We start from the raw sequence: 25,773 nt of genomic DNA on the forward strand, positions 1-25,773 counted from the left end.
TATTTTCTAAGAAATACTTAATTTCTAAAATCTTTTAAGTAAACTATTACTAGAGAAATTAGTATCTAATATTTTTGGTTTCTTTTAGGCCTTTAATCTAAATCTTATAATTATATAATTTATAAAAAAAAAGAATATCTAATTTCTTTTTAGAAAAAATAGAAATATATTTCTTAAATTCCGGAAATAGTATTTTCTAGAGCTATTAAAGCTTTATTTTTCCTAGTTATTAATTCTCTGAACCAGGAATAGTTTCTCTTTTTCGAGCTTTAAGCTTTTTATTAATCTTATAAATAGAGATTTAATTAATAATATTATTTCCTTTCTTAGCTATATAATTAAATACTATAAAAATAAAAATAGCTAGATCTAATATTTGCTTTTTATTAAAACCTTCTTTTTACTTCTTTAGCTTTTATTTGAGTATTATATCTTAATTAGGCTATAAAAGCTTCTTTTCTATAATTTTCTATAATTTCCTCTAATTAATCTAAAAGAAAAAAGATTATTTAAAAATAGAAGATTTCTAGAAATAGTTTATAATAGAATTTTATTAATTAGTATTTTTTTAATATTTCTTATTAGATTACTTCTTTAGCTATTATTAAGAAATATTAATAATATAATTAAATTATATAGATTTAAGCTTATTTTTTAATTATATAAGCCTATATTTTCTATAATTAACTAGAATATTAATATATATAGCTTATTTTATATTAAAAATAATATTATAATTCCTAAGATTTAAAATAATTATAAATATTTTAATATTTTAATATTTTAATATTTTAATTATTAATTAAAAATAAGATTTTTATATATTTTTTAATAAACTTAACTAACTTTCTATTAGAACCATATATAATATAAAATAAGAGAAAAAGTTATAATTCTATTTCTAGAAATTACTTTATAAGCTAAATAAGCTTTATATTAATAAAAGTATAATTATTAATTCTAGTATTAATAAAAGAAAAAAACTTAATTCCTAATTTATTTATATTAATAATATAAGATATTATAAGAGTATTTTCTCTTATTAGATAAATTAAGTTAATCTTTACTAAATCCATATTATAAACTCCTAAAATAGAGACTTTTTTTTAGGAATACTTATTTTCCGGTTCTATATTAAAATTAGAGCTTAAATTCTCTAAATACTTTACTAGAATAATAATTAAATATTCTAATAAAATAGAAACTAAGCCTAATTTAATTTTAGAAAGAGTTATCTTGGTTTCTTTATTATATTTAACCGGATAATACCTAATATAATAGCTAAACTCGTTATAGTTATAATATTTAATAGTTAAGAGATTTTTGATTTTTATAGGATATTATTTATATTTATAAGAAAGTATATATTTAATAAAAGTAATTAATATAGGCTTTTTGAATTCTTTCTTAGAAATATACTTCTTAGGAATATAAGAAAATATAATACTAGAAATAAATTTAGCTAAAATAATTCCTGTTTTTTTATATTTCTTAGTTTTCTTATATATAGCCTTAATCTATTAATTATTAATAGTATAGTACTAAATAAAGCAAATAGTATTAATAGAAGAATTATTATAATATATATATACTAATTCCTAGAGCTTTAGTAAAAGCTTTTTATTTAATTTATATTTAATATTTTAAAAACTAATATTACTCTTTATAAATAGTTATAAAAAGAGAATATAAAACTCCTAAAATACTTAACTAAAATATATTTAAAGCTTATTAAAGTTATAGCAAGTATTTTATATTTTATTAGGGTTAGAATATAGCTTCTTTAGATAGAAATATAATTCTAAGAACTAATAATACTAATTCGAATTATCTTTATTTATATAAGAGTTAGTTAAAATAAGAGTATTACTAGTAAGTTTACTAGAAATATAGATAATCTTAAAATTCTTAAAGAAATATAAATTAGTATTTTCTTATAGCTTATTTTTAATCTAAACTAGCTAGTTATTAAAGATAATATAATCTCTAGTAAAGAGAATTAGATCTAGAAGCTTAATAATTCTAATATATTTAAAAGAAATATAAGATATAAGGAATTCTAAACGGGAATAAATAGGAAATAGTTCGGAATTCTTTTAAAAGAAATTCAAAATAGCCGGAACTATAGAAATAATAGAAGTAGATAGAATAGAAGTAGCTAGAGCTATTATAAACTAATTTATTATAGCTATATAATATTTAATATTATTCTTAAACTTGGTATTATAGAGCTTAGTATTTTCAAAAAGGCCCTTAATATCTTTATAGCTTATTTTATATAAAATAGCTTTTTTGAGATTCTTCTAGTAACTAATAATAATTGAATTAATATTAGAAAATAAATAATTAGCTTTCTTGGCCTATTTATATAGTTCTTTAATAATAATAAGTTAATTAGTATATAGGAACTTTTTAATAAAAAGAGAAGTCTTTTTTTTTATAAATTCGTCTAAGAAACTTCTAGAAATATTAATAAAATATTTGGTTCGGGAAAGGCTACTAATAAAATAACCTGAACTAATAGAAGCCTTAGAAGAAATTAATATTATTCCGGATTATATAATAATTTGAAAAGTTAATCTATTATATTTTTCTTTTATTATATTTTTCCTAGTAGTTTTATTACTAGTATATATATAGGGCTTATAAAGTTATAGGATAAGGCTTAAGAATAATAGTTAGGTTTACTAGCCTATAGGTACCTATTACTCTAAGACTTGATTAAAGAATAGCCTTTATTTAAGGTTCTTTGATTTTCGGGTTTTTAAGATAATTTCTAATATATTATTAGTATATATTTATAAAAATATAAATACCTGATTTCTTTAAAAGTTCTAAAGCTTTTTGCTTTTATTATTCTAGAGTCTATTACTTATATTTCTAAGGTTCCGTTATCTTAATAGTGCCTATATTTCTAAATTAGTTTATTTGAAATCCTTTATAGGATTAAAGGAAATAAGCTTTAAATACTATTATAGGTATAGTATTTAGGGCTTAGAAAGCAAGATAAAAGGTCTCTTATAAAAACGATTTAAAGCTAAAAAAGGGAAAATTAGAATATAGAAGACTATAAGAAAGTATATATATCCTATAATATACTAGTCCCAAAGAGGCTTAGCCTTCTAAATATCTCTAGTATATTCCAAGTATACTTCCCTAGTAAGGCGGCCGCATTACATGTGTCTAGGAGGCATCTAGTATCTGGCCAGGTATCTGGGAATTATAATAATATAATTGGTTTTAACTAAGGTATTAAGCTAGAGTTTAAATTAAGCTCGGCGTTTTAATAGTCTTGGCCTTATTTACTTATCTATTACTATATTTTACTTCTTTTCTTAGCTTTAAAACCTATAAAATACTAGAATTTTAGATTATTTACTTGCTTTATATAATAATATTTCAAAGTCTAAATAAATAAGCTTTAAGAACTAATAAGATTTATTTAAAAAGAAAAATATTATATATTAGCTAAAAAGTAAGTAATATATTTTTAAGAAATATAAGTAAATAGAATTTAGTAAAAAATAAAAAAATATTTATTATTAAAAGCTTTAGTTTATAAATTAATTTTGAAAAACAAGTTATACTAGCTCAAATTATATTAAATTAAAATAAGAAAAGTATAAAAAAAAGAAAGCTATATAATTATAAGCTTCTTATTATTAAATTTTAGGGAAATAATTATTAAATTATAAGTTATAAATATTAAAAATTAGTACTTAACTTTTTAATAAAATATAATATAAATTTATAATAAAAGTTTCTTTATTTCTATTTTCTTTATTTCTTATATATTTATAAAAAGAAAAAAGAATTAAAAAAAGTAAATAAAATATATATAAGTATTTATAATTTTTAATAAAGTAAATATATTTTATATTAAGTTATAAGTTATAAAAGAAATATATAAAATAATACTTCTTTAAGTATTAATTAATATATTAATTAGGGGCTAGAATATTTTGGGATATTAAGTTAAAGTTTTAAATAAAAGTATAAGCTAATATAATATAAGGCTTATAATATAATTATATATTTCTTAATTAGAATTTTAATTAAAAGAACTTTATATACTAACTAATTATATTCTAGTTTCTAGGCCTTATAAGGCTCTTATATCTAGTTTTAGGAACTTATTTACTAAATTTCTAGGCTTTCTTAAGTTTATTTTTAAGTTATAAAATATAAATAAAAAAATTTAATTTAATAAGCTTTTATTAATTCAAAGTTTATTAAAAAAAATTGCCCTTAATTAGCGCTATAAGTAATTAAAACAAATATTGAATTGTATTAATTCCTTATAAAGTTAAATTAAACTAAAGAGAAAGCTAGATTTTTGGTGTTCCCTGTTCGAGCGCCTCTACTTTGGGTTAGTGGCCCCCAATCGACACCCCAATCGACACCCGGAGGGGTGTCGTTTTACACATTCCCGTCATAAGTTGTAAGTTAAAAGTTCGTTGGCACATCCACGTCCTTACTTAAGGCTTTCCGTAATGGTGTGAAACCCCCCATATTTCCAGGGTGGTCAAGATTCTGCACGCATTTCTCGACAGCCTTACCGCTCATTTCCCCGTCGTTGCCTTCGTGGAAGACGAACATTCTGGTCCAAGGAAAGGGATTGAACCACTCCAGTCTCTTGAACCATGGGTCAGCCCCATGAGCAAGAAGGCCCTGGCAGTAAGTGGCCCTCCCCAAGCTTATAGCGTAACTTACGAGGCACTCTGGAAACAGTACCGAAATGTTTCTTTGCGGATGTTCCCGTAAAAGATGTTTCGTCGGCTCTACTCTACCTTCGAAAGGACGAGATTCACGAGTCGGAGAAACCATACAAGCTGCAATACAACCCGGGGGGTGACCTCCCGCACCAGAACACTGCTCAGGAGAGCCGTGGGCCAATTCTCATCCAGGATCTGAGAGGACAGTCGAGATCATTCTCTTTCGAAAACAATGGTTTCTCATTCTTGAAAATGGAATCTAAACTGGACCCAGGAGACTTTTACAATGTGAAAAGAGTAAAAGATATCTATTATGCTGAAATTAAAGCTCTCCTTCTGAAATATTTCGGGGCAAAGCGGGTCGAAATTTTGGAGCATATAGTAATCAATCTCACGGTTTGATATCAACTTTGATGGGTGCTGAAAATATACAGACAAGAAAACGGCATCCTGAATTTCCAATTTCCACTGGCGATGACTACGACTACGCCCAGCCGACATCAATCGTGCATGCTGACTTCACCATGGGCGCGATTTTGGAGATGAGCCAAGATGTTCTCAAGATGAACAATTCAGATTATAATCGTATTCAATGCCTGAAGTCCGCCATCTCCAATCAACTGCAAAGACTGGAGCTGAAAGTTACAGCATCTGGAAACCATTACGAGGCCCTCTCGCGGATTGGCCATTAGCACTCTGCGATGCCGAGAGCGTCAACTACGAGGCCGATTTGATCGCTGCAGATGTGGTATCTCGAACCGGATACACAGAAAATTTCCAGGTTTACTATAATCCAAAGCATCAATGGTATTACTTGAGTGGACAGAAGTCGACAGAGCTGGCTATCTTCTGTCAGGGCGACACAAATTATGTCGATCGGAAGTGTACGTCATTGAATTTAATCAACAGGTCCATGCTAAGAAAAAATAGGCGTCCCGCATTGTGGCTTCCGGAATCCTCTGAGCGACCCAAACGAGCTCCCGAGGGAGAGCATTGAGGCGAGGGCATTTGTTTTCTACTGACGCAGTCTTCTTCCACGAATTATTGCATAGCCTCCTCAGGAGGATGACTTAATAATGTAGGAAGCTGAATGGGTCACGAGATGGGAGATGATTCTTGCATATTCTGAACTTTTGCTATTCCAAACGATTTCCTTCATCAATAAATAACAAGTCATGACTTCCACAAATAAAGCACTGCCACCACAATCTAACGAACGAGTGGAGGGTATCCATCCATGCAGAGTAAAAGCGGTCGGCGACGACGGTGAACAATCCGGCTAGAGCCACCGAAAGACCTCTCACTTTCTATCTTTCAAAGGATCTAAACAAGCACCACCTTGCCCACCAAGCTGGAGCATCTCTCCTTTGGCAAAGCCGTGCTTCTCTCCCTGCGCTTCCTTGGTTTGGGGAGGCCAAGCCTTCTTCCAGGGCTGAGCCTTGCGTTCCTTGGAAGCCTGTGGAATCTTTTGAGATGCCTCCATGGTGTATATCTGCTTGAATTAACACCCACGGAGTTAAGACACTACTCACAAACTCACGTCTGAAGTCCTTCTTTGCTTCAATTACTGCTGAGATTCAATATACTCAATGTCTGGTACATTGATGGCGAAAACTCAACGGGGGTCCAATTTGGCTTGGGGGCGCCGACAACCATAATTCATACCCGAAACTCGAGGGAAAGTGGGGTATCGCATGAGCCTTGGAGTAGATTAACCATCAATACCCAATTGGTAGGAGTGCCAAAAGATCCGTCCCGTCCCGCAGTTTTGGGCCCGCAAGTTGGCATGGGTGGTGGCTGCGACTGGCTATCCAAACGTCGCTCGCCTCACCTTTGCAAAGCATGTGCTTTCCCCCTGTCCTTATTAGACGCTACTGAGAGGGTTTGGAAGGTAACACAGAACGGCTATCTTAGTCGAATGAGGATTTACCCGGCTGCCCGTCATGAATCATAATTCTCAAGTACCAGTATCCTTCATGTCGTGGTGCAGAAGACGCCAAAGCCGCAGGGGTCGTCCGTGAGCCAATCTGGCTCGATTACTGTACCAGCGGTCAGGGGCGGACCCCAGGAAAAGCTCATTGTTTCTCTGTTCGCGTAAGACATGTGCTTTGTTGTCATTGTAAAATTCTCTCCTTGACTCAGTACCCGGTTGGTGGAACCATAAATATTGAACGAGGACCCACAAGCCACAAGCCACAAGAAATTCAAAGCCACGGTAGTTTACCGGACTCCAAAGCCATGTAGGTGGCCTCCATAGTGCGCCCAGCTTGGGAGAGCATTTAAAAGAGTTTGGGTCAGGGATCTTGAAAAGCAGATTTCTTCAACGTCTGATCACCTACTAAAAGCCGCAGTCCGTAGATTCACTGATTCAGGCTTGACTCCGACATCAATTCGTCGAGAAAGACGGACTTTGCCAGACAGCAAAAATGGCGCTCCTTCCTCAAAAGAGAGCAGATATTTCTATTAAAGCAGGGACTCTCATATCAGCTCAGTTATGTTTCTCTTCCAGAATGCTAGGTTATACTATCCCTGATAGCTTCTCGTGCAATACCATACACTTCTGCCCCGAAAAAAATGGCGTTTGCATGGATCATCATGTCCACTAGGTGGGATTTCGCCAATGTTCAAGCCACACTCAACGTTATCATCAGCGTTTTAGGAACGATAGGCATATGGGCATTTTCTCGATTCTGGTATCAGCGTGGCAGCACAAAAATTATCTCCAAAACCAACGCTCCCCTATCAACCCTCTTCACCTTCACCAGCCCCGGAGAGGCTTGGGACTTGCTTGTACTCCTGAAGGCCCACATATTCGAGAGTCGATACTTCAATCTCCTAGTTCAGCTTGTTGCGATATTGATAGTAACTACTGCAACGACGCTTGCTGGCCCGATTGCAAGATACGCTTTGAGGACGGGGCATATGGTTCAACAAAATACCATTGCCGGGCTATCTGCAAGCAAAGGAGGTGGCGCGTCTGGCAACAGTGCAGGTGCGAGCGTGCTGTGGAACAACACTTTCCGGAATCTGGACGAGGCAAACTTCCCTCACGACCAGCTTTTGGACTTTTTGCCACCAAGCACCCTATCGTGGACCTATCGTGCCGATGAATGGGATCCTGCTTGGCGGGTTCACTGTAACGAAACCGGGGAGACATCCCTGGCTATCACGGCGAACCCAATCTACCCAATTGTCGACCCTCTTAATGCATTTCCAGCGTTTCGGGACACGTTCGACGCGCTTTGGTTCAATAAATCCATCTACCGTGTCACAGCAGACTTCTGCGGGTGGTTTCCATGGGATCCAAATTACTCCTTACTCTTAGCAAAGGATGTGGTTGTCTTTGTCCTTATTCAATCTGATCCGGCTGTGGACGATCAGATGCACAAGAATGAACACCCAATCCATCTTTCTCTCTCCACCATTCGTCTTCACTCATCCACCCTAGTTATGCGTAATGACCAGGTCAATTACTCTGCCCGTACTGCTTGGGCTTTGAATGGGACAGTGGGGAACGCAAGTTACGTCAGGACCGAATGCACAATCACTCGAAAAGCGGTGGTGGCGGACGAAGATAGGATAGCGTGGCCATGGACCAATGACACTGTAAGCTTCTTCGAGAGATCTATTCTTTTGTTGTTGAAAATATTTGTCTCATGTACCTCATGCGCATTCCAGGAGAAAAAACTTACGGCAATCCCAGGCCTCTCTCATCAAAGCATTTGCCGATTACAATCGCTTTGCAGTGATTCAAGGTTCAGTGAAGAATGAAACAGTGCCTCTCTTCAATTCTAGTGAGCTTTTTCGCTTCTACCAGTAAGCACCACCTGAAGACCACCTTCAAGTCCGAGCTCCCTGAGAGACATATTCCAAGACTTGTGAGTCTTGGCATACTGACTTGCCATTTTTCTAGGGTATATCAGGTCGCTACCTCAACTGGATGGCAAGTAGCGGGGACTAAGCTTCTTAGCCTCAACCACACCACAGTCGAAATTTCAACAGCCTTCGTAACCGTGGTGCTTCTTCTCGTGCTCTTTACCGTCGCCGGTAGCATCAGGTATATTTGGTTCTACCACCGCAACAAGGACACGCTGGAAGCTCTCTTCGTGCCGGACGGTACAATCGATTGGATGCTACACGCAGCAAAAGCTGCCCACACTAACCTAGAGGTCGGGGTGAAAGATCGCGTTCATTTTCAAAAAGCCATTTTCGGAAAGCGACCTTCGAGCACTCCAATATGCAGGCTTGCTCGTGTGCATAGTGGTGTAGCATTGCCTGATATGAAGCAATCGAGGTGCAGTGTCGGAAGAACGGGCGTGAAGAAAGGGGCAGTTGTTACTTTTAACGAGATTCGAGACAGCTCTTCTTCGGGACCATCTTCAGCAAACTCGGACGAGAAAGGCAGCAGGGCAACAGTAAACTTAGTACAGCCACAATGCGATTTTCGCACGTCTGTTGAACTGCTGCAAAGTGATGGCAGAAGCTCACATGGTATCGTGGATCCGATTATTTTACCCAAGACAGAAGGGAAGGACGAAAGTTTAGATGAGAAAGCGACTTGATGAATTTGAGGCCGGTCTGCTTCAACTTAGTGGAGTAACCCTACTGAGAAGGGTCAAATTGTACCGACGCAGATGCGAGCGAAAATATTGATTGTTCGAATAACGAATTTTACAAGTGTGTAAAGTTGGTAAGTATGAATGGAGAAACAGCCTAGTAAGTACAGGAACAGCAAATAAACATTATAAATGTGCCTCTTTATCAATTGCAAACCCCAGTCCGACTCTTGTCACCTGCTTCCCTCGTTGTCACGCGGCATATTACTAACCTATTCTACACGATTCTCTGGTAAAGCCATCGCAGATCCCTCCACCGTATTCCCTCCTTCTTCCTCGTCAATCCCCCAAGTTATATCGGCCAGAACAGGCTGGAAATAAGTAAATTCCCCATACACCTCTTTAGTGTCGAGCCACATTCCTTTCGACTCTAGTATATCTATGTGCCGGAAGCAATATACAATTGACTCCTTTACTTCGTTACTACTGTTACGTTCATTGCAAAAGCTGCTGGCATCTCCTAGATGTATAACCTCCTTCATCTCTGGAACAAACTTGGCGAATCTCCATGTGTATAATATCTTGGGGGACAAAATCTTAAGGAGAACGAGATAAGCAGAATAAAATAGGAGGGGGACTACGGTGCGCATTTCAGCCGCTCTTTACATTCGCAAGACATGGGGTGACCCGTAAAGTTTTTTTTTTACGAAAGAATGGAAAGTGGGTTTGGAGGCTGTGATGAGCAGTGGCGAAGAGATAATCTCGAGGAAAGCCTCCTGAACTCGGAATTCAAATTCAAATGCGACTCAGTAGTATACCAGATAATAAACCTGAGAAATTCATCGCTTTCTTTTGCGTGCGCGGCCACAATCAGCTAGTCCTCGTCATTGCACCCAAACTCAGGGGTATCATGTGATACGTAACCGACCTCCTTTCCATTATTCTGCTGTCGATCACTGGTCTATATATAGCAGTAATATTCCAAGTGAGTTAAGAAAAACTCCTACTTCGAAAGGGTTGTAGATTTGAAGACGGAGCAAGCAGAATAAGCAGTATATAAGGCGCTTGATTCTGTGGCGAGAAAAAATACCTCTGCTTGATTCAGCTGCTGGAGGAATGGTTCACTGGGAAGAAGAGCGTGACCGCAGGGGATTGTTCTATATTGTGTCTAACAAACTAATGGTTTGCAGTGCAAATGTTCGACTCGAGGGCTCTTGCTTATTGTTTCGTCAGACGAGACGGCAGGTGAACGTCTAATGACAGAGGAACATTGGACAGTGACAAACAGTGTGTCAAAAATTTGAGTAGAGTAGAGTATATACTCATGAGTAGTATGAGTAGTAATGAGTAGCCGTCACGTGACAATAATAAACTAAGGTTTATTTAATAATTATTAAATAATAAAGATATTTATTAAGTAGCCCCAGTAAAGGTAAGCTAGGGCTTGTATAAGACTAGCTAAATATTAATTTTCTATAATACTAAACTAGTTATGCTTCTTAGAATCTTGATTTCCCCCTGACCTTTGGCTCGCTTACTAAGCAATGTCATTGCCTAATTGGGTAGAAACTTGGCGCTAGATGGGAGGCTTACCTAATTAGGCTAGCCTGTCACGTGCAACTGTCACGTGGGTACCTACTCACACTACTCATACTACTCATGAGTAGCTTGAGTAGAGTATGAGTAGAGTATGAGTAGGACCCACTACTCTACTCTACTCTACTCATTTGACACACTGGTGACAAAGAACTTGACAGCAATGAGTTGGGACAATTGTATGGAGTATAGCTAGTATATTGAGAGTATGAAATTGCTGAATTCGCAATAGCGTCGCGCTGAGCTCTTTTGCAAGGTTCAAAAAGAGACGATGAGTTACAGAACTGGTAGACAGTTTTCCTCGAGAAGCGATCACCCGGGCCGTAAAATTTATCTCTTTGAGTTGAGCCTCGTGAATGTCTGTAAGCACTACAAAGTCGCATTCACCATCACAGCTCAGGGTTCATAATACAGGCAAGCACCCCTGGGAAGCGAGGCGATCTCCTCCCAACTAGAAAGGGACATCAAACCTGACAGAGAGGACTATTATCATTTCTCTTCTCATTTTTTGTTGTTCCCTCCTCTTCTGATATAAAATCACGCGTGGAGTCTGAACCTTTTCGATCAAGAAAGAACTATCAATTGAGGCCATAGTGCGAGTCCTTTCGCAACGGCAAACTGCAGTGAGTGCATGGGCCCCGCCAGTTTCCCCGTAGGCGAGCATGCCAAACTCGGAATCCCTGGCTTGAAGTCTACGTTTTTTTTAATTTTAATAAAGCGCAGCATCTCAAACTGAGCAGGAAATGAATGATAACAAATCGCCACTTGACAGCGATGATAAGTGAACCTCTCTCTAACGTGTCGTCCCCAACCCCGCTAGTGTTGTTGAATACGGAAATCTAGTGGATTTCACAAAAGGCTTCCCAAGGCGTCAAGCTAGCTTCTTCAAGGTGCCGGTAAGCAACGAATAGGTACCTATATTCAGTCCTTTAGCAATGCAGCTGTTGCTGGTTAATATTCAAATCCTCAACGTAAGCAGCCGTTTTATATAACCCTGCACGACCACAACCTCAATCTTTGAAATACATTGTATATGACGGCAAAGTAAATCGCTGCAGTGACACACAAGGAAAAGCAATCCGCGATGGAAAGTACCGAAGTGCTACTTCCTAAGAGACGGTGGGGTATTTACAGAACGAGCACGCAGCAATGGTATTTCCTTGGCCGCCCTTTTCCTCACTCGAAGACGAGTCTCGTCCTCCGCTCCGCAATCCACCTCTAAGTATATAAAAAGGTGAGAGTGACTTCGGGCTCATACCATGGACCCACGGAGGCTGGACAAGAGTCACAAGACTACCTATGGCTTCGAATACACAAGGAACCCTCAACTCGAGGTATTTGATTATATATCGAATATTGGTAGGCCCAGCACCGTGCTCAAAATTGGGTGCCAATTCAGAGCTGCGTTCCAACTCTATTGCTAACCAGGGCAAGGCCGATGCAGCAAGAAAACTGTGACAACAAAAGATATGTTTGACAGAGGAAGGGGTTTCCTGGGTATGCAGAGGCCCAGACTCCTGGAAGATTGAGTTCATATGCACTCTGAAACTCGCAGATTCGTAGGCCATTGAAAATCCTGCTCTAAATGAAGCTGCTTTCTTTGGAACACCCAGCCGCCGGCTGGCAACAGCGTCTTACGTTGAATGAAAATGCTGATTCAAGTTGCACACCCAGCCAAGCTTTAATAGAACACTGTGCTCGTGTATCAACAATGTATGCTTCGAGGCAATCCAAATTAATTGGCCTTCAGGGGTTCTTAGATATAAGATAGAGCAGTTCCAGAAGTGTTGAATTGCAAAAATACATCAAGCCTGTAAACTTTATAACGTACCATCGGCTCAACTCCCTAGACACGCTCATCCAGAGGATTTACCCCGATGCCGGTGAGTGTCGAAGACTCAAGCACATGCAGCATGCTCCAATTTCGTTGAACTTGCGCAACCTCGTTGCAGGCTTGAACATATATTACGGCAGAATCTAGGTTAAATGATAACAAGAAAATAAGTGACAACAGGAGGGTTCTGTAAAACCAAGACTGCTCTCAAGTGACCGATCTCTGCAGACTCAGCTATCGAGTTCAATATACCAGACATCCATGGCTCCAGCGCAGGAACCTGAGCTAGCTCTATGCACAGTTGTCATTTCGAGGGCTTCCCTATCCGTCAATTTTTGGACCTTCCACTTCAGTGCTGATTCAGCTTGCAGAATCAGGTGCGTAGTTTAGACACTCCAGGAAGCTCATTGTCTGCGCCAATACACCGTTCACTCCAACAAATCCCTCACTGTTTACCGGAAAAGAATATGTAACGGGAAGAAGTACGGCACCGCTCCATACCGCAAGCGTGATTCAACCTTCTCTCCAGTAACATAAAAACAGCCAATAGTGATGCATGTTCTCGAACAACTTCAAGTTGACTCCTACCGGAGAGACCTGGGGGAATCCGTGGGAACGCACTTAGACGCTGAGGGTTGGCGTGCTGCATCAGAATGTGTCACTCTCTGGGTCCCAGGTGAAACTTTGTTACGCGCTCGTACTGTGGTACGACATAGTAGGGACCCTTGATTGCTGCAGAGGATCGAGACTGGACGGTAAAAGCAAGGATGACAATAGGGAGGAGAATGACAACAGGGAGGAGAATGACAACAGGGAGGAAAATGACAATAGTCTGAAGAACGAGTTATACACTGGTCTAGACTCTCGGGATATCAACGCTTGCCCACGCTCGAAATTCTATCGTTTCGCATGGCTAGCTCATTCAAAGAAATGCTGTTACATTGACACCGAGCCTACCCCTATGCTCCCAAGTACGAGTCTTACAAAGACGCTCAATTTCTCATCTATCTGTCCTGGGCACAGGCAAGCAATTTATAGAGTTTTGCGTTCGCGTTCCCCTCGCACATGGCATCGTCTGGCAGAAAACAGAAACCCCACATCACCGGAAATTCAAGATGGTGTATTTAAATGGCAAATGCCTGGAGAATCAGGGTTCGTACAAGTAGGTCTCCAGCTGTGCAAACCCTCCATCCATGCGTTCATGCTGACCATGATATCCTTCTCTTTTCGGAGGATTACCACCCTGGTGTTATGGCCAGCTACAGAGCCAGACTATTGTCCTTGTGATAGATATGGCGCAGTAATTATGACGGGAACACATCCTCATGGTGGAAGAAGAGAGAACGTTTTGGTCAATCGAGTGGCCCTTTACCCAAGGAAGTGAGGTTGTCCCGCCTACTTGGTCGTCCAATCGATGGCGACTCGCGCCTGTGACCATTTTGCGGTAGAGAAGCAAGCTTGGAGGACGACAAAAACGGGAATGACAGCAAAGCGTTCTTAACAGAGATTTTAAAGCTCGAGACTGCTCGAAGTACACAACACCAGTGGGTCAAATGCCTCGAGGAATTCAGCCGAGTTAGGTAAGACGTGGACGGGTTTTCGAGGGACAACGCATCCGCAACACAACTCTTACGCATGAACTCTGGCCCAGGATCATTGAGTCCTTCAGAAGGTCTAGCTCCCTCGAGCTGGCTTAATGAGGAGCAATGCACTTGCATTCAGTCTCCATGCGGATTTCGGTCCACGGACCCCCATTTCGCAGAATGCACGAATATAGAAAAAAAGGAAGTAAAGCACCACTCATCGCAATGCATTATGAATCTAGAATACACGTGCAACGAATCGAAGCAAGCATGCTCTAGCGTCCCCTCTCCTCTCCCAAACGCTCATCTATCTACAAATACAATCCCTCGGGTTCGCCCTCGCTCTTCGTCTTCAAAACACGCTCTCTTGCAGCCCGGAAATCCGCCATCTGCACACGCATTCTGCGCTCTCTCAATGCCATCAACCCTGCTTCAGAGCAGATAGCCTTGATATCAGCACCAGACAGATCGTCCTTTTGATTAATGAATTCTTCCAAATCGACATCTTCGTTCAAGGACATCTTTGAGGTGTGGAGAGTGAAGATCTTGCGCTTGGTGACTTGATCGGGGTTTTCAAAGAGGATCTTTCGGTCGATACGGCCGGGTCGGATGAGGGCAGGGTCGAGGGTCTCGATTTTGTTGGTGGCCATGATGACTTTGACGTCTCCTCGGTCATCGAATCCGTCAAGCTGATTCAGAAGCTCCAACATGGTTCTTTGGACTTCTCGCTCTCCCCCTGATGTAGACTCGTATCGCTTCGTACCGATGGCGTCGATTTCGTCAATGAAAACAATGGAGGGTGCATTCTCAGCGGCGACCTAGAGAAATTAGCTTGACTTGCCAGAGTCAAGGAGCTATACATACCTGGAAAAGCTGTCTGACAAGCCGTGGTCCGTCACCAAGATACTTCTGGATCAACTCACTACCCACAATACGCAAGAAAGTTGCACTAGTTTGATTTGCAACAGCCTTTGCCAACAGAGTCTTTCCAGTACCAGGAGCACCGTAGAGAATAACACCCTTTGGGGGCTTGATGCCCATTTCTTCATATAGCTCGGGATGCAGCAGAGGTAGTTCTACAGACTCCCGAACTTCTTGAATTTGTTGTTCCAATCCACCAATATCCGCATATGACTCAGTTGGTGCCTTGTCGAGCTTCATGACCGTGACCAGAGGATCGGCATCATCGGTGAGAACGCCAACGATGGAGACGGACTTGTGATGAAGCAAGACGCTCGCGCCCGGCTCCAAAAGATCCTTGTCGACGAAGGACATGATGGAGACATAATACTCGGGGCCAGTGGTGGAAGAGACGATAGCGTGATCATCATCGATCATTTCCTCCAAAGTTCCAACACCCATCGGGCTTCCTCGCATATCATCAACCCGACCTCGCTCATCTGCATTCCTGTCCAACGCATCTGCGTCACCACCTACAGGAGCTCCACCCTCTTTTGCAGCCTTTGCCTTTCGTAGGCGTTCCTGATTCTCAACATATTCTTCTTCGAGGAGGAGATGATCATGAATTCGTTGCATTCGGAGGTATCTTAGCTTGCATCGAGAGGTAGGATAGACAGCAGGGAGCTTTGCTGATGCATTTGGACCGGCTGCCTTGCGCTTCTTCCGGCCGATTCTGGTTGTTGGTCGTGGAGGTGGTTCGTACTTAGGCTTGTCCTTCTATTGAAGGGGAGGTCAGCATCATCAAATTGATGCGATCTTGCCTTCATACCTTCTTGTCCTTCTCATCTTTGTTGTCCCCACCTTGACCCCCACCTCCCATGCCAGATTGTTGATTTCCCTGTGATGGTTTGTCAGTCTTGCGTCTCAGCCCCGTGTCAACAATAGCTTACCATCTTAATCGCAGCGCTATCAAACGCTTCTAGGTACAGGCTTTGAGAAACCAAGAGTCGATGCAAGACCTGTCTCGTCCTATGGATGAGGATGAGGTTGCTGATGCAAGCAGGAGGGTTGTTTGTAATGAAGCTCCGTGGGAAGCTCGACGAGATTCTGAGATTCCGCAGGCGACAAGGCGACGCGAATCGCAGCATGACTAAGCAGCTCCAGCGCTAAGCCCAAAATAGATTCCCTGTCTCGAGTTGACTATCGGATTCCAGCCTTGAGACAAACCCCCACTGGAACCACGTACAGAACAGTCACCACAATACTCTTTCAACGGACAGCTGCTTTGAGAGGTCTTGAGAGAGAACTTTCTACAGCTAAATAAACTTATTTTCGTCTCCATCGCATCGCCAGTACCCTTCTCGAAACACCGAGTACCCCGCCAACAAACAGCCAGACAACTTGCCCCACAGGTAAGGCTCTCTATAACTGCCTCGCCAGCCGCCCAGCTCTTCCCCCAAATATGCTTTGTTCTGCAGTGTCGTGTACTCACAGGCCTTTCTCCTTTTCACTCTTCTGACTTCCGACACAGCTCAAGTAACACTCGAATCATCATTCACCAGAGCGAACCAGTCTCGAATAATTGTGAATCGCAGCCGAGCTTACTAGACTCTTCTCCAACAAAAGAACCCCTGTATTTACTTCAGCCTGGTCCCGAGTCGGCCCTGCTCGATCATCCCTCGAAATCTCGTTCGCCATGGCTTCGAACCGTCTCCGCCGTATAGCTAAGGAGCTCGCAGATATCCAGAGCGACGTTGACTCGAAAATATTGGCAGAAGCAGCGGATGGAGGATCTGATCTTTCACATCTCCATGCTTCCTTTCCAGGCCCCCCAGATACCCCTTATGAAGGAGGCACATTTGTGGTCGACATCAAGATCCCACAGGAATATCCGTTTCGACCGCCTCAGATGTCTTTCAAGACAAAGCTGTGGCATCCTAATGTCAGCAGCCAAACCGTACGAGTCGCTGTTACCCATTCATAATTCACTGTGCTGACACACTTCAGGGAGCTATTTGCCTCGATACTCTGGGCACAGCCTGGTCACCAGTCCTTACTATTAAATCGGCTCTCCTCTCCTTACAATCACTCCTCAGCACACCCGAACCGAAAGATCCGCAAGATGCTGAAGTCGCAAGCATGCTTATGAAGAATCCTGAACAATTCCAGCGTGTGGCAAGAGAGTGGGCAATCAAGCATGCAAATGCACCAAAGTCGACGAATTGGGAAAACACTATTGCACAACAGCCTACGAAGTCCAAGCCAAAGTCGCAAAAGATCCTCTCTCGGGAGGAGGAGCTAAGACAGCAAATGTTAAGGTAAGGCTGCCGTCCATGAGTGTTTGATTCTGTGCTGATGTGTGAATAGATACCAAGGGTACAACAAGGACCTGATTGACCGCTTTGTCAACATGGGTTTCGACATCGATCGAGTAGTCGAGGCATTCAACTACGTCAATATCGACCGGAACAACGGCGAGGACTACGAGCTTGAGGAAGCCTACATGGGGGACATTACAGCCAGACTCCTTGGCGAGCCTTAATATTTTCACAGAATACGAACTTTTAATGCCACGGATGGGAGCAGATATGCATGGACATGGAGTCACAGATTGCGTCATTTTGATGTATTCAGCGATGGAATTTTGCTAGCGGACATCGGCGTTCGGTATAAGCCTGAGATTAGCGTGGCCCGGTCTTCAAATGGCATTCGTGGTATTAATCATTTCCCCTCTTGTGTCTATCTGCAAATAGTTATATCATCTCGTTATTTGCCCAAGTGGCCTCCCCGAATCCGGATGGACAGAAAGCGACACTGATTATTATAGTCCTTAGTCGCTTCTTATCAACTCCCTCCTCAGATTCTCAGTCTCTGCCACCTAGTAGCTCTTTTCATTCAGGTACTCCTCAAATGCGTCCCTCCCCATCTTTGCTATCTCTAGACTGACTTTATACTTCTTGGAAAGTGCCTGCTGCTTCTCGTCGTGAACTTCTCTGCCGTGGGCCAGCTTTTTTTTGCTCTCTGCCTGAATGGTATTGATTCGTGCTTGGTGAGAGCGTCTTTGTGGACTTGCGTAACGGGGTGTTGTTCTCGCACGATGGAGGTACGGTCGAATGATGCGCTTTGGATGGCGATTGCTTCGGCTAGCTTGGGTCCATGAAGGGAAGTCGAAGTAGTTTCGGACATTGCGAATGAATTGGTGAGATGATTTGCTAAATGTTCCTGCCGATGCTATGGTTTGTTGGTTTTCGCAGGATTCAAGATTTTTAGATCCGAGTTCAGTAAGAGTGACGAGGTCTTATTTCTTTGCAACATTGTCTGTTAGCCTCGAGAACCTTTCTAATACTAATCTCAGGAACATTCTTTACCTCCATGCCCTTCCCCAAATGAAAGACGAAGTTTTTTCTTGGTGTAATTTCAGGTGTTTATTGTGTCATACTGCTTATGGCACAACGATTTTGGTGCCACCTCAAACAAGCCTCTTCCCAAATCCTATTTCCCGCGTGCTCCCTTAGCTGCAGGCATCCCAACCAACATCCCAACCGACCCTCATATTTCATCTTCAAAACTATGTCTTCTCTTCTTCTGCATCTGCTACTTCTAAACGTCGTTTCGTCCCCTCCTCTTTTCCATGATTACCAGCATATCAATTCTCGCATCGCTCTCCAGCTCCTGCCTCTTAATCCTCGTGTCGCCTTCTCCTCCCTCTGATCCCTCCTCGCACTCGCTCACTCCATCAATCCCCACTCCTGCCTGCCCTGCTCATTCACATTCTGCCTCCTGTTATTACACTCTTTTATCTCCTTGTCATGCATCTTGTCTGCTCTCAACTCTTTGGTTGCGAACTCTTTTTTCATGTGCTTCAGTTTAAGGTCATTGACTGCATTGATGGCGCCGAGCCTTGCTTTTGATTCTGCCGTGATGGCGTTGATTCTGGCTTCAGACATTGTTTTGATGCCATCAACCTTAGCTTCCGATCTTGATTCCGAGAAGGAGAGTCCCTGGAAGGAGGTGTCGAGTTCGGAGGTAATTTCCGATTCGCTGTCATAGTTGATGGTTCAACCTTGCGTGTAAGAGCTGTCCAAAGTTGGAGGCGCGTTTGAGTCAAAGTCGGACATTCTGGCAAGGGGGGGGGGGGGGGGGGGGGGGGGGGGGGTGAGAGATGTGGAGCAAAATTCTGTTGTTAAAAGGGTTGAGATTCAAGAAAGAAAAGACATTGATAGAGCTCTTTAAGTATCGCAAGTTGTGGTTTGTGGATGACACCAATGGAGCTGGAAGGGCGTACTTGACAGGAAACGAGGCACTGAGATTTACAGAGATCTTTCCATCTAGGGGGAGCCCGTTCGCACTACAAAGTTCACACCGAATCCAGAAGTTCTGCGTGAGCCCTAATCATTGTAGCAATGTCTCTTGTTTTTGAAGTGATCTCAGTGATCTCAGTCATTGAATTCATCCATATTCCCTTTCTCACCATTCTTCTAGATTATTAACGAAGTTTCGTTGGAACGCCGTATTGAGCCCCATAATCTACTGTTTGCTCTGATGAAATGCCTCTAGCTATCCCAAGTATTGCTTTTCATAATATATTCTTATATTCCCCTTACAATTGGAGGTGTCGCAATTAACAACGAAGTACTTAACATAAGACTCCTTCCTTTCTATCTGTCTTACTGAGTGGCTATCATCCTCACCTTCTCTCCCAACACACTCAATCTCTCAAAGCCCCCATCATGCCGCCTCTCCTCCCTGTCCGTACGGTTCTTGCTCTTTTTCTCCATCAATTTCCGTTCCAGGATGCCTTTCTCGCTCATCTGTTCCCTCTCGTCCCTGCCTTTTAACTCTTCATTCCGTCTCTTTTCTTCCTTCACTTCCCATTTCTGCTTAATCTTGGCCTCGCTTTGCCGACTGAAGAGACTATTTCTCAGATTTATCTTTGAGCCACTTTCCTTGATCATGTGATCAAGAGGATGAGCAATTACTGCGGCTCTGTCTTGGACTCGGCCATCGCTCTCCTTAATCATGACTTCGATTTCTGCCTGAATTTTGGCAAGCTGGAGATCAAAAGGAGGGCGTTCGCGAACAATGCTGCTGCTTGTTGAGCTGGAACATGGGACATTCTGCGGGGTTTCCGGCTTCAGAGTAATTGATTGCAGAGGGGTGTGAGGTGGTGTCGAGAAGTGAATTATAAGACTATCCAGATGAAGCTCTTCTTTCGCTCATAACGCGCAGTTTATGTACATGAATGTGGTCTTCGGTCAGGGTGCTGGAATCTTCCCGCACTGCCGTCTTCTCGTTGTCCCTCGAACTTGAGTAGAATCGTCTCTCATGACTTGAAAAGTTCTGATTTACTCATTCCTCTTCTAAATCGAGGATACAGTCGGTTTTGTTCGGCTCTGGCTCACGAGGTGGTATGGCTGAGCTGGCCTCAGCTTCTTGGAAAGATGTTCCTTGTTCACTAATTCTCTGCTGCCTAGATGCCTATTTGTCTTCATATTTACTCTTCATATCTGCTAAAAAGAGGAGGCCGACCAACAGCGCTAAAGCTCCGAGGAAGTGGGAAGAAAGAGCAAATTTGACATCCACGGAAGTTGGAGCGCTCTTCATTCAAGATTTGGACACTTGATGGATTCTCGGTTTCCAAAATTTGGATTCTTGCTGCAAAGACAACATTCTCGCGAGCAGCCTTTGCTTCGCCTCGTTGAGCATGATGGAGACTCGAGTATTGACAACTGCGTTTTCGCAGGTGATGTGTTGTTTGGATTTTCCTTGGAGGATGGCAACTCTAAACGCGGATTAATTCTGTTGAGGAGGGAAAGCTGGGGGCTGTTGTGAGTGTGAGTGTGAGTGGGAGGTTGGATGGTAAGATGGGTTGAGAGGAAGGGCCACCTTTATGTATTGTGTTCAGTGACAGATACTTCTAAATCGAGATTTGTGCTTAATCAATTTGTTAGAGAATGGTGTTCTACTAGATGCCAGAATATTGTGGATTTCCACTTGTAATCTCATATAAAGAAGCCCCAATTCGGGACCAAACCTGCTGTGCAGAAATACGCCAACAACAGCGACCTCCAACACCACCCAGCAAAATAACATTATAAATAAACAAAGAGTCAACTTAGATCATCCCTTCGGAGATTGGAGAAGTAGATTCTCGCAAGCCCATTCAAATGCTCTCCACTTCTGAACAGTTTAGAAATTCGCGTCTCACTTAGGATTTCCTCAGCAGCATACCATCTTTGAATTTCAATGTATCTTCGCAGGTTGTAATTTTATATTCATTCTAACATTTCCAGTCTTAGTTGACCGCCCAACCTTGCCCTTTGTAGCTCAGGCAGCCCGGTCAGTACCCGGCCCTGCATCGAAATTGCACTTCCTCCAACTCTGGTTGTCGAGACTTCCGCTTGTGGTCGGTGATTTATGTTTTAAAACATTTCTCGCATTTCTTGAATCCTTTGAATGGCTTCCTCAAATCGGGGGTTCAGTCTCCATTTTCTTTGGCGATTGAGATTCTCTATCGAGGTAATACTGCTATCCGACTTTGGGTTGCAAAACACTGGGCGGTTCAACACCGGAATCTCAGCATCAGCATTCTCCCAATATTGTTTAATACACATTTTTACCATTCGATTGATATGCCCTCCAGGATTCAAATGATATTATTGTTAGCCATGTCTGTTGTTAAGGGCCTAGTCTGACGACCCTGAATTCGTTTAACAAGCCTAAAGAGGAAGGCGGGTTCTATTGATCTGCAAGAACCACCCCACTACACTTCCTATGTCACTGGGGCGCAGCATGGCACGAAGCTGACTACCATCATCTATAAATACCTCCTCCTTCTTCATTACAGCCCCACTTCTTCCAACCATACTCTCCCTCGCTCCACTCCCAAGCTATCCGTGAAGATGGCTTCCCAAGAACCCCTCGTTCGCTTCTACGACCTCAGTGGGCCCAAGTGCTGGTCACCAGCCTGCTGGCGCACTCGATATGCCATCAACTACAAGCGCATCCCCTATGAGTGCGTAAAGCTCTCCTACCCAGCCATCAAGCCCACCTGCCAGAAGCTCCTCTCCCCTACATGGCCAGACGACGACTGCACGGTGCCTATCATCGAGATCTTGCAGGCTCCCCACGTCGCTAAGAACGACAGCACTCCCATCGCTGAGCTTCTCAACGAGAGATTTACCGAACAAGATGGTTACCCAGACCTAAAATTGGTCGAAGAAACTAAGAAGCATGCGAGGGACACAAAATTGGCCAACAGAGCGGTCTATTTTTGGATTTGCTATGATGTGTACAAGAATGCGTTGGATCCGGATGATGGGTCGAAGGAGTTTTTCAAAAGAACGAGAGAGCTGGATCACGGGCCTCTGGAGAAGTATTTGGAGAAGATGGGGGGTTCGGAGGATGCGATCTTTGAGGAACTTAAGGTGCAGTGGGTGTACTTGAAGGAGAGGATGGCGAAGGAGGACGGAACTGGTGAACGTGAGTTTTGCTACTCCAAACATGTTTGAAATGCTGCTGATAAATCAAACAGCTACCTATGTTGACTTTTATGATGCGAGTCGCATTAGGTGGGTTGAGGCAGCAAATTCTGAGAAGGGGAAGAGATTGATGAACCTGTACGGAGATGACACGTTTATCAAGCTGATGAACAAGGTCAAGCCCTATGAGGGAGGTGATGGAAGCCTGTAGAGTGCACATGAGCTCCAAGAACAAGAATGAGCGCAGATATTTTAATTCCACTGTTTTTTTATGGTACATTGAAGTTTCTAGAAAAGATCTCGTGCAGCATAACAGCCACTCTTCAAGCTCTCACTGGATATTTTTCTTGCATCCACTTATCTACACTAACTCTTCATCTTTACGTGTTGGCCCCAGCCTTCTTCGCAAAGACAGCCAGTATTGGCGCAGGATCACAGTACAACAAGTACTCCTTAATCTTCCCCTCCTCAAACCTCACGACCTCACACTCCTTGAACCCTTCCACAACCTCCCCCGCAATCAGCAACCGGTTCTCCATAGCATTGACTACTGATCCCTCTTCGCCTTCAACATGAGCGATGACCTTCCGCTCAAGGTGGCCATAGTAGGTAAGAAGAGCTTTAAGCGCGGCTGCGAGGGTGTCGTGGGAAGTTGCTGGGGGTTGGTTCATTCCCGAGAGGTCGGCGGTTGCGGTGGGGGTGAAAAACTGGGTGTAAGTATGGATGGCGGAATCTGGTGAGCTGGAATTGAGCGTTGAGAGATATTCCCACATTGCTTCGAGGGTTTGGGAGTTTGCCGAAGCCATTTTGGATGGGTAAGTTGATACTTTCCGAGTTTGAACTGAGGATGGATGTTTTGGAGTCTTGCTGTTGAAGGGCAAAGTCTTGATGGGCCGGTTTTCAGGAGAATGCTGTCGAGTGACAGTTGTGCCAAGTATCCGATATACTTGTTGGTGATTTCTTAACGGCGTAATCAGAGGGCCTCAGCTTATATACCATTTGAAAAAGAAAACCTCAAAGAATGACGTCGGATTTGAGTTGATTGGTCTCTAACTGCGGCTATGAGAACTGAAGAGAGGTTGTTTCTCATTGGATGCAAAAGGTAAGCTCGGTTCGCACTTCTCGATCCGGCCACCACTCGTACCGAGGCCGATAGCGATGCTCCTGCCAAAACCCCGAAAAAACATTGCGTATGACATTGCGCACTGTGAGGTGTTTGTTGGTAGGCAATAAGACAATAGAATGAATCAGTGAGTTGTGAAACCACAGTATCAAATTCAGTACAGAACTAATCTCTGTCCCTCCTGTAAGGTCCAGAGAAGCCTCCTCTAAATAGGAGGCCCCGATAATATATATATAATTAGTGATTTATAAGCCTAATACATATAATATAAATAGTAGTTAGTTATAATATTAAAGGGCCGTCGATCTCCCTAATTAATACCTGCGATATCCGAGGTTCGTTATATGCCCTTAAGTTACGTGCGACCCTGCATATATTATAACTATATTCCCCTCCTAGGATCTTGTTCCCAAGATTCATTAATCTATCCTAGTAAAATATTTAATTAATTAATTATTTAATTAAGATAAACTTCCAGTATCTTAGGAGGTAGTTTTACTAATGCTATCTGGATAATAAACATAAAAATCATCTAATTAGATTATGGCTAATGTGGGAGGGAAACTGCAATAAGACAAAAACCTATATAAAGTATACTAGAGTACAAAACGTGACTTAATAGCAAAATAATAAATCAAAAGCGTAAATAGTAAAGTATAAATAGTATATAGTATATAAAAGCTCAATTAATTAAATATATATAAAGGATTATTCTCTAAGTTTATAGAAAAACCAGCTTTCTTATATGATTTCCGCAAGTTATATATAAAAGGCCATAGCCTTTACTATATAATCTAAACCTCAAAACCGCTAAAATAATATAATTTTTTATAAGTATAGCCCGCCGTACTATATCCGATCTCTTATTTATTTATACTTGTTTCCTAAGTACTAAAAATAATAAAAAAATCCTATTTAGAATCCGAAATAACGAAATATTCAGGATCCTCCTCTATTAGTTAATTTAATTTCTTCTCTATATACCTAAAATAAGACTTATTACTCTTAAATAGTCTTATTTTATATTCCCGAACTTGCTTAAAGGTAATCCGAACCTGCTTAGCTATATTCTTATATTAAATCCAATATAGTTCTTTATATTAATTAGTATCCGCCTTTAACTATTACTTAATTTCCGCCTTTACTATAGGGTATTAAGAAGGCTTATTATAGTAAATTATATTATAAATTATACTAATATACTCTAAATAAATAGCTTTTTTGAATTTTATATTATCTATAATATTCTTAAATTAACTTTTAATAAAAGAAGAAAGCTCTAAATAAGAGGCTTTAATAACCTTATAAGAGACTCTATTTTCGTATATTTTATTCTTAATAATAACTAGACTTATTAAAATTATAGTAAAAGGCCTATTAAATAATAAATTATTATTAAGCTATTCTTTAACTTATATATTATCCGAGAATTAATACTTTCCTATAATTTCAGACTTATAAATTACCTAGCTAAAGGCATTTATTTATCTAGTTAAATAGACTATATTTGAAGTCTTTTTTCTTATTATCTTTAGTAAATACTTACCTATTTTCTTAGCTATTTCCGGCTTAAATTTATTAGAAATAAAGAAATAATTAATATTTTTAAAGAACTTCTTACTAAAGATAATAGCCTTCTTATAATCTATAAGGAAAATATAGCTAATATTCTAATACTTTTTACTAAAATAGAATTCGCTATTTAAAGCTTTAGTAATAGCCAGATCTTTAGTATTATCTTTATACTAATTATAATTAATATTTCCAGAAGTAAAGTATTAGGCTAGCTAAGAATAAGTAACTAGATAAATAGGATACTTACTTAATACCTTATAAAATCCGAGCCATATTAATAGATTTACTATTAAAAGTTAAAAGGCTAAGATAAAGTAGCTATTACTAAGATCTCTATATATTAATATATTATTTTTTTAGAAGTAAAACTATAGTATCTCTATTTCTTTTATTAAGAGCTCTCGAATACT

At 40.8% G+C, this 25,773-nt stretch overlaps 8 protein-coding genes across 8 annotated transcripts; 4 read left to right on the plus strand and 4 right to left on the minus strand.

Moving 5' to 3' along the window:
• Positions 1-4,643: 4,643 nt before the first annotated feature.
• K444DRAFT_639758 (putative CmcJ-like methyltransferase) lies at positions 4,644-5,737 on the plus strand (the record flags this gene model as incomplete). Its single annotated transcript, XM_024884413.1, has 5 exons — positions 4,644-4,677; positions 4,768-5,096; positions 5,150-5,221; positions 5,344-5,599; positions 5,646-5,737. 5 exons carry the CDS (start codon positions 4,644-4,646, stop codon positions 5,735-5,737), a joined length of 783 nt encoding a protein of 260 aa, XP_024743604.1.
• An 88-nt stretch (positions 5,738-5,825) lies between these two features.
• Positions 5,826-6,356, minus strand: K444DRAFT_607019 (uncharacterized protein). Its single transcript, XM_024879094.1, has 2 exons — positions 6,256-6,356; positions 5,826-6,207 (listed from the first exon to the last, which is right to left on the minus strand). Exon 2 carries the CDS (start codon positions 6,196-6,198, stop codon positions 6,016-6,018), a length of 183 nt encoding a protein of 60 aa, XP_024743605.1. The 5' UTR covers positions 6,199-6,207; positions 6,256-6,356; the 3' UTR covers positions 5,826-6,015.
• A 1,920-nt stretch (positions 6,357-8,276) lies between these two features.
• On the plus strand, positions 8,277-8,977 carry K444DRAFT_494702 (uncharacterized protein; the record flags this gene model as incomplete). Its single annotated transcript, XM_024873264.1, has 3 exons — positions 8,277-8,321; positions 8,419-8,531; positions 8,629-8,977. Coding segments are annotated over 3 exons (507 nt in total), but the record flags the coding sequence as incomplete, so codon positions are not given.
• Positions 8,978-14,496: 5,519 nt separating this feature from the next.
• K444DRAFT_607020 (proteasome regulatory particle subunit Rpt2) lies at positions 14,497-16,274 on the minus strand. Its single transcript, XM_024879095.1, has 4 exons — positions 16,135-16,274; positions 16,014-16,082; positions 15,149-15,961; positions 14,497-15,102 (listed from the first exon to the last, which is right to left on the minus strand). The coding sequence occupies exons 1-4, from the start codon at positions 16,135-16,137 to the stop codon at positions 14,596-14,598; spliced, it is 1,392 nt and encodes a 463-aa protein (XP_024743607.1). The 5' UTR covers positions 16,138-16,274; the 3' UTR covers positions 14,497-14,595.
• A 606-nt stretch (positions 16,275-16,880) lies between these two features.
• K444DRAFT_639760 (uncharacterized protein) lies at positions 16,881-17,726 on the plus strand (the record flags this gene model as incomplete). The annotated part of the gene is made up of 3 exons (XM_024884414.1): positions 16,881-17,141; positions 17,192-17,502; positions 17,552-17,726. 3 exons carry the CDS (start codon positions 16,881-16,883, stop codon positions 17,724-17,726), a joined length of 747 nt encoding a protein of 248 aa, XP_024743608.1.
• Positions 17,727-19,851: 2,125 nt separating this feature from the next.
• On the minus strand, positions 19,852-20,205 carry K444DRAFT_624191 (uncharacterized protein; the record flags this gene model as incomplete). The annotated part of the gene is made up of 1 exon (XM_024882364.1): positions 19,852-20,205. The coding sequence occupies one exon, from the start codon at positions 20,203-20,205 to the stop codon at positions 19,852-19,854; it is 354 nt and encodes a 117-aa protein (XP_024743609.1).
• Positions 20,206-21,968: 1,763 nt separating this feature from the next.
• K444DRAFT_551866 (uncharacterized protein) lies at positions 21,969-23,183 on the plus strand. Its single transcript, XM_024876565.1, has 2 exons — positions 21,969-22,666; positions 22,719-23,183. Exons 1-2 carry the CDS (start codon positions 22,087-22,089, stop codon positions 22,874-22,876), a joined length of 738 nt encoding a protein of 245 aa, XP_024743610.1. The 5' UTR covers positions 21,969-22,086; the 3' UTR covers positions 22,877-23,183.
• K444DRAFT_124535 (uncharacterized protein) lies at positions 22,962-23,758 on the minus strand. The gene has a single exon (XM_024870408.1). It carries the CDS (start codon positions 23,469-23,471, stop codon positions 23,046-23,048), a length of 426 nt encoding a protein of 141 aa, XP_024743611.1. The 5' UTR covers positions 23,472-23,758; the 3' UTR covers positions 22,962-23,045.
• Positions 23,759-25,773: the final 2,015 nt, after the last annotated feature.

Source organism: Hyaloscypha bicolor (genome assembly GCF_002865645.1).
Source record: "Hyaloscypha bicolor E unplaced genomic scaffold K444scaffold_13, whole genome shotgun sequence".
Classification (NCBI taxonomy): domain Eukaryota; kingdom Fungi; phylum Ascomycota; class Leotiomycetes; order Helotiales; family Hyaloscyphaceae; genus Hyaloscypha; species Hyaloscypha bicolor.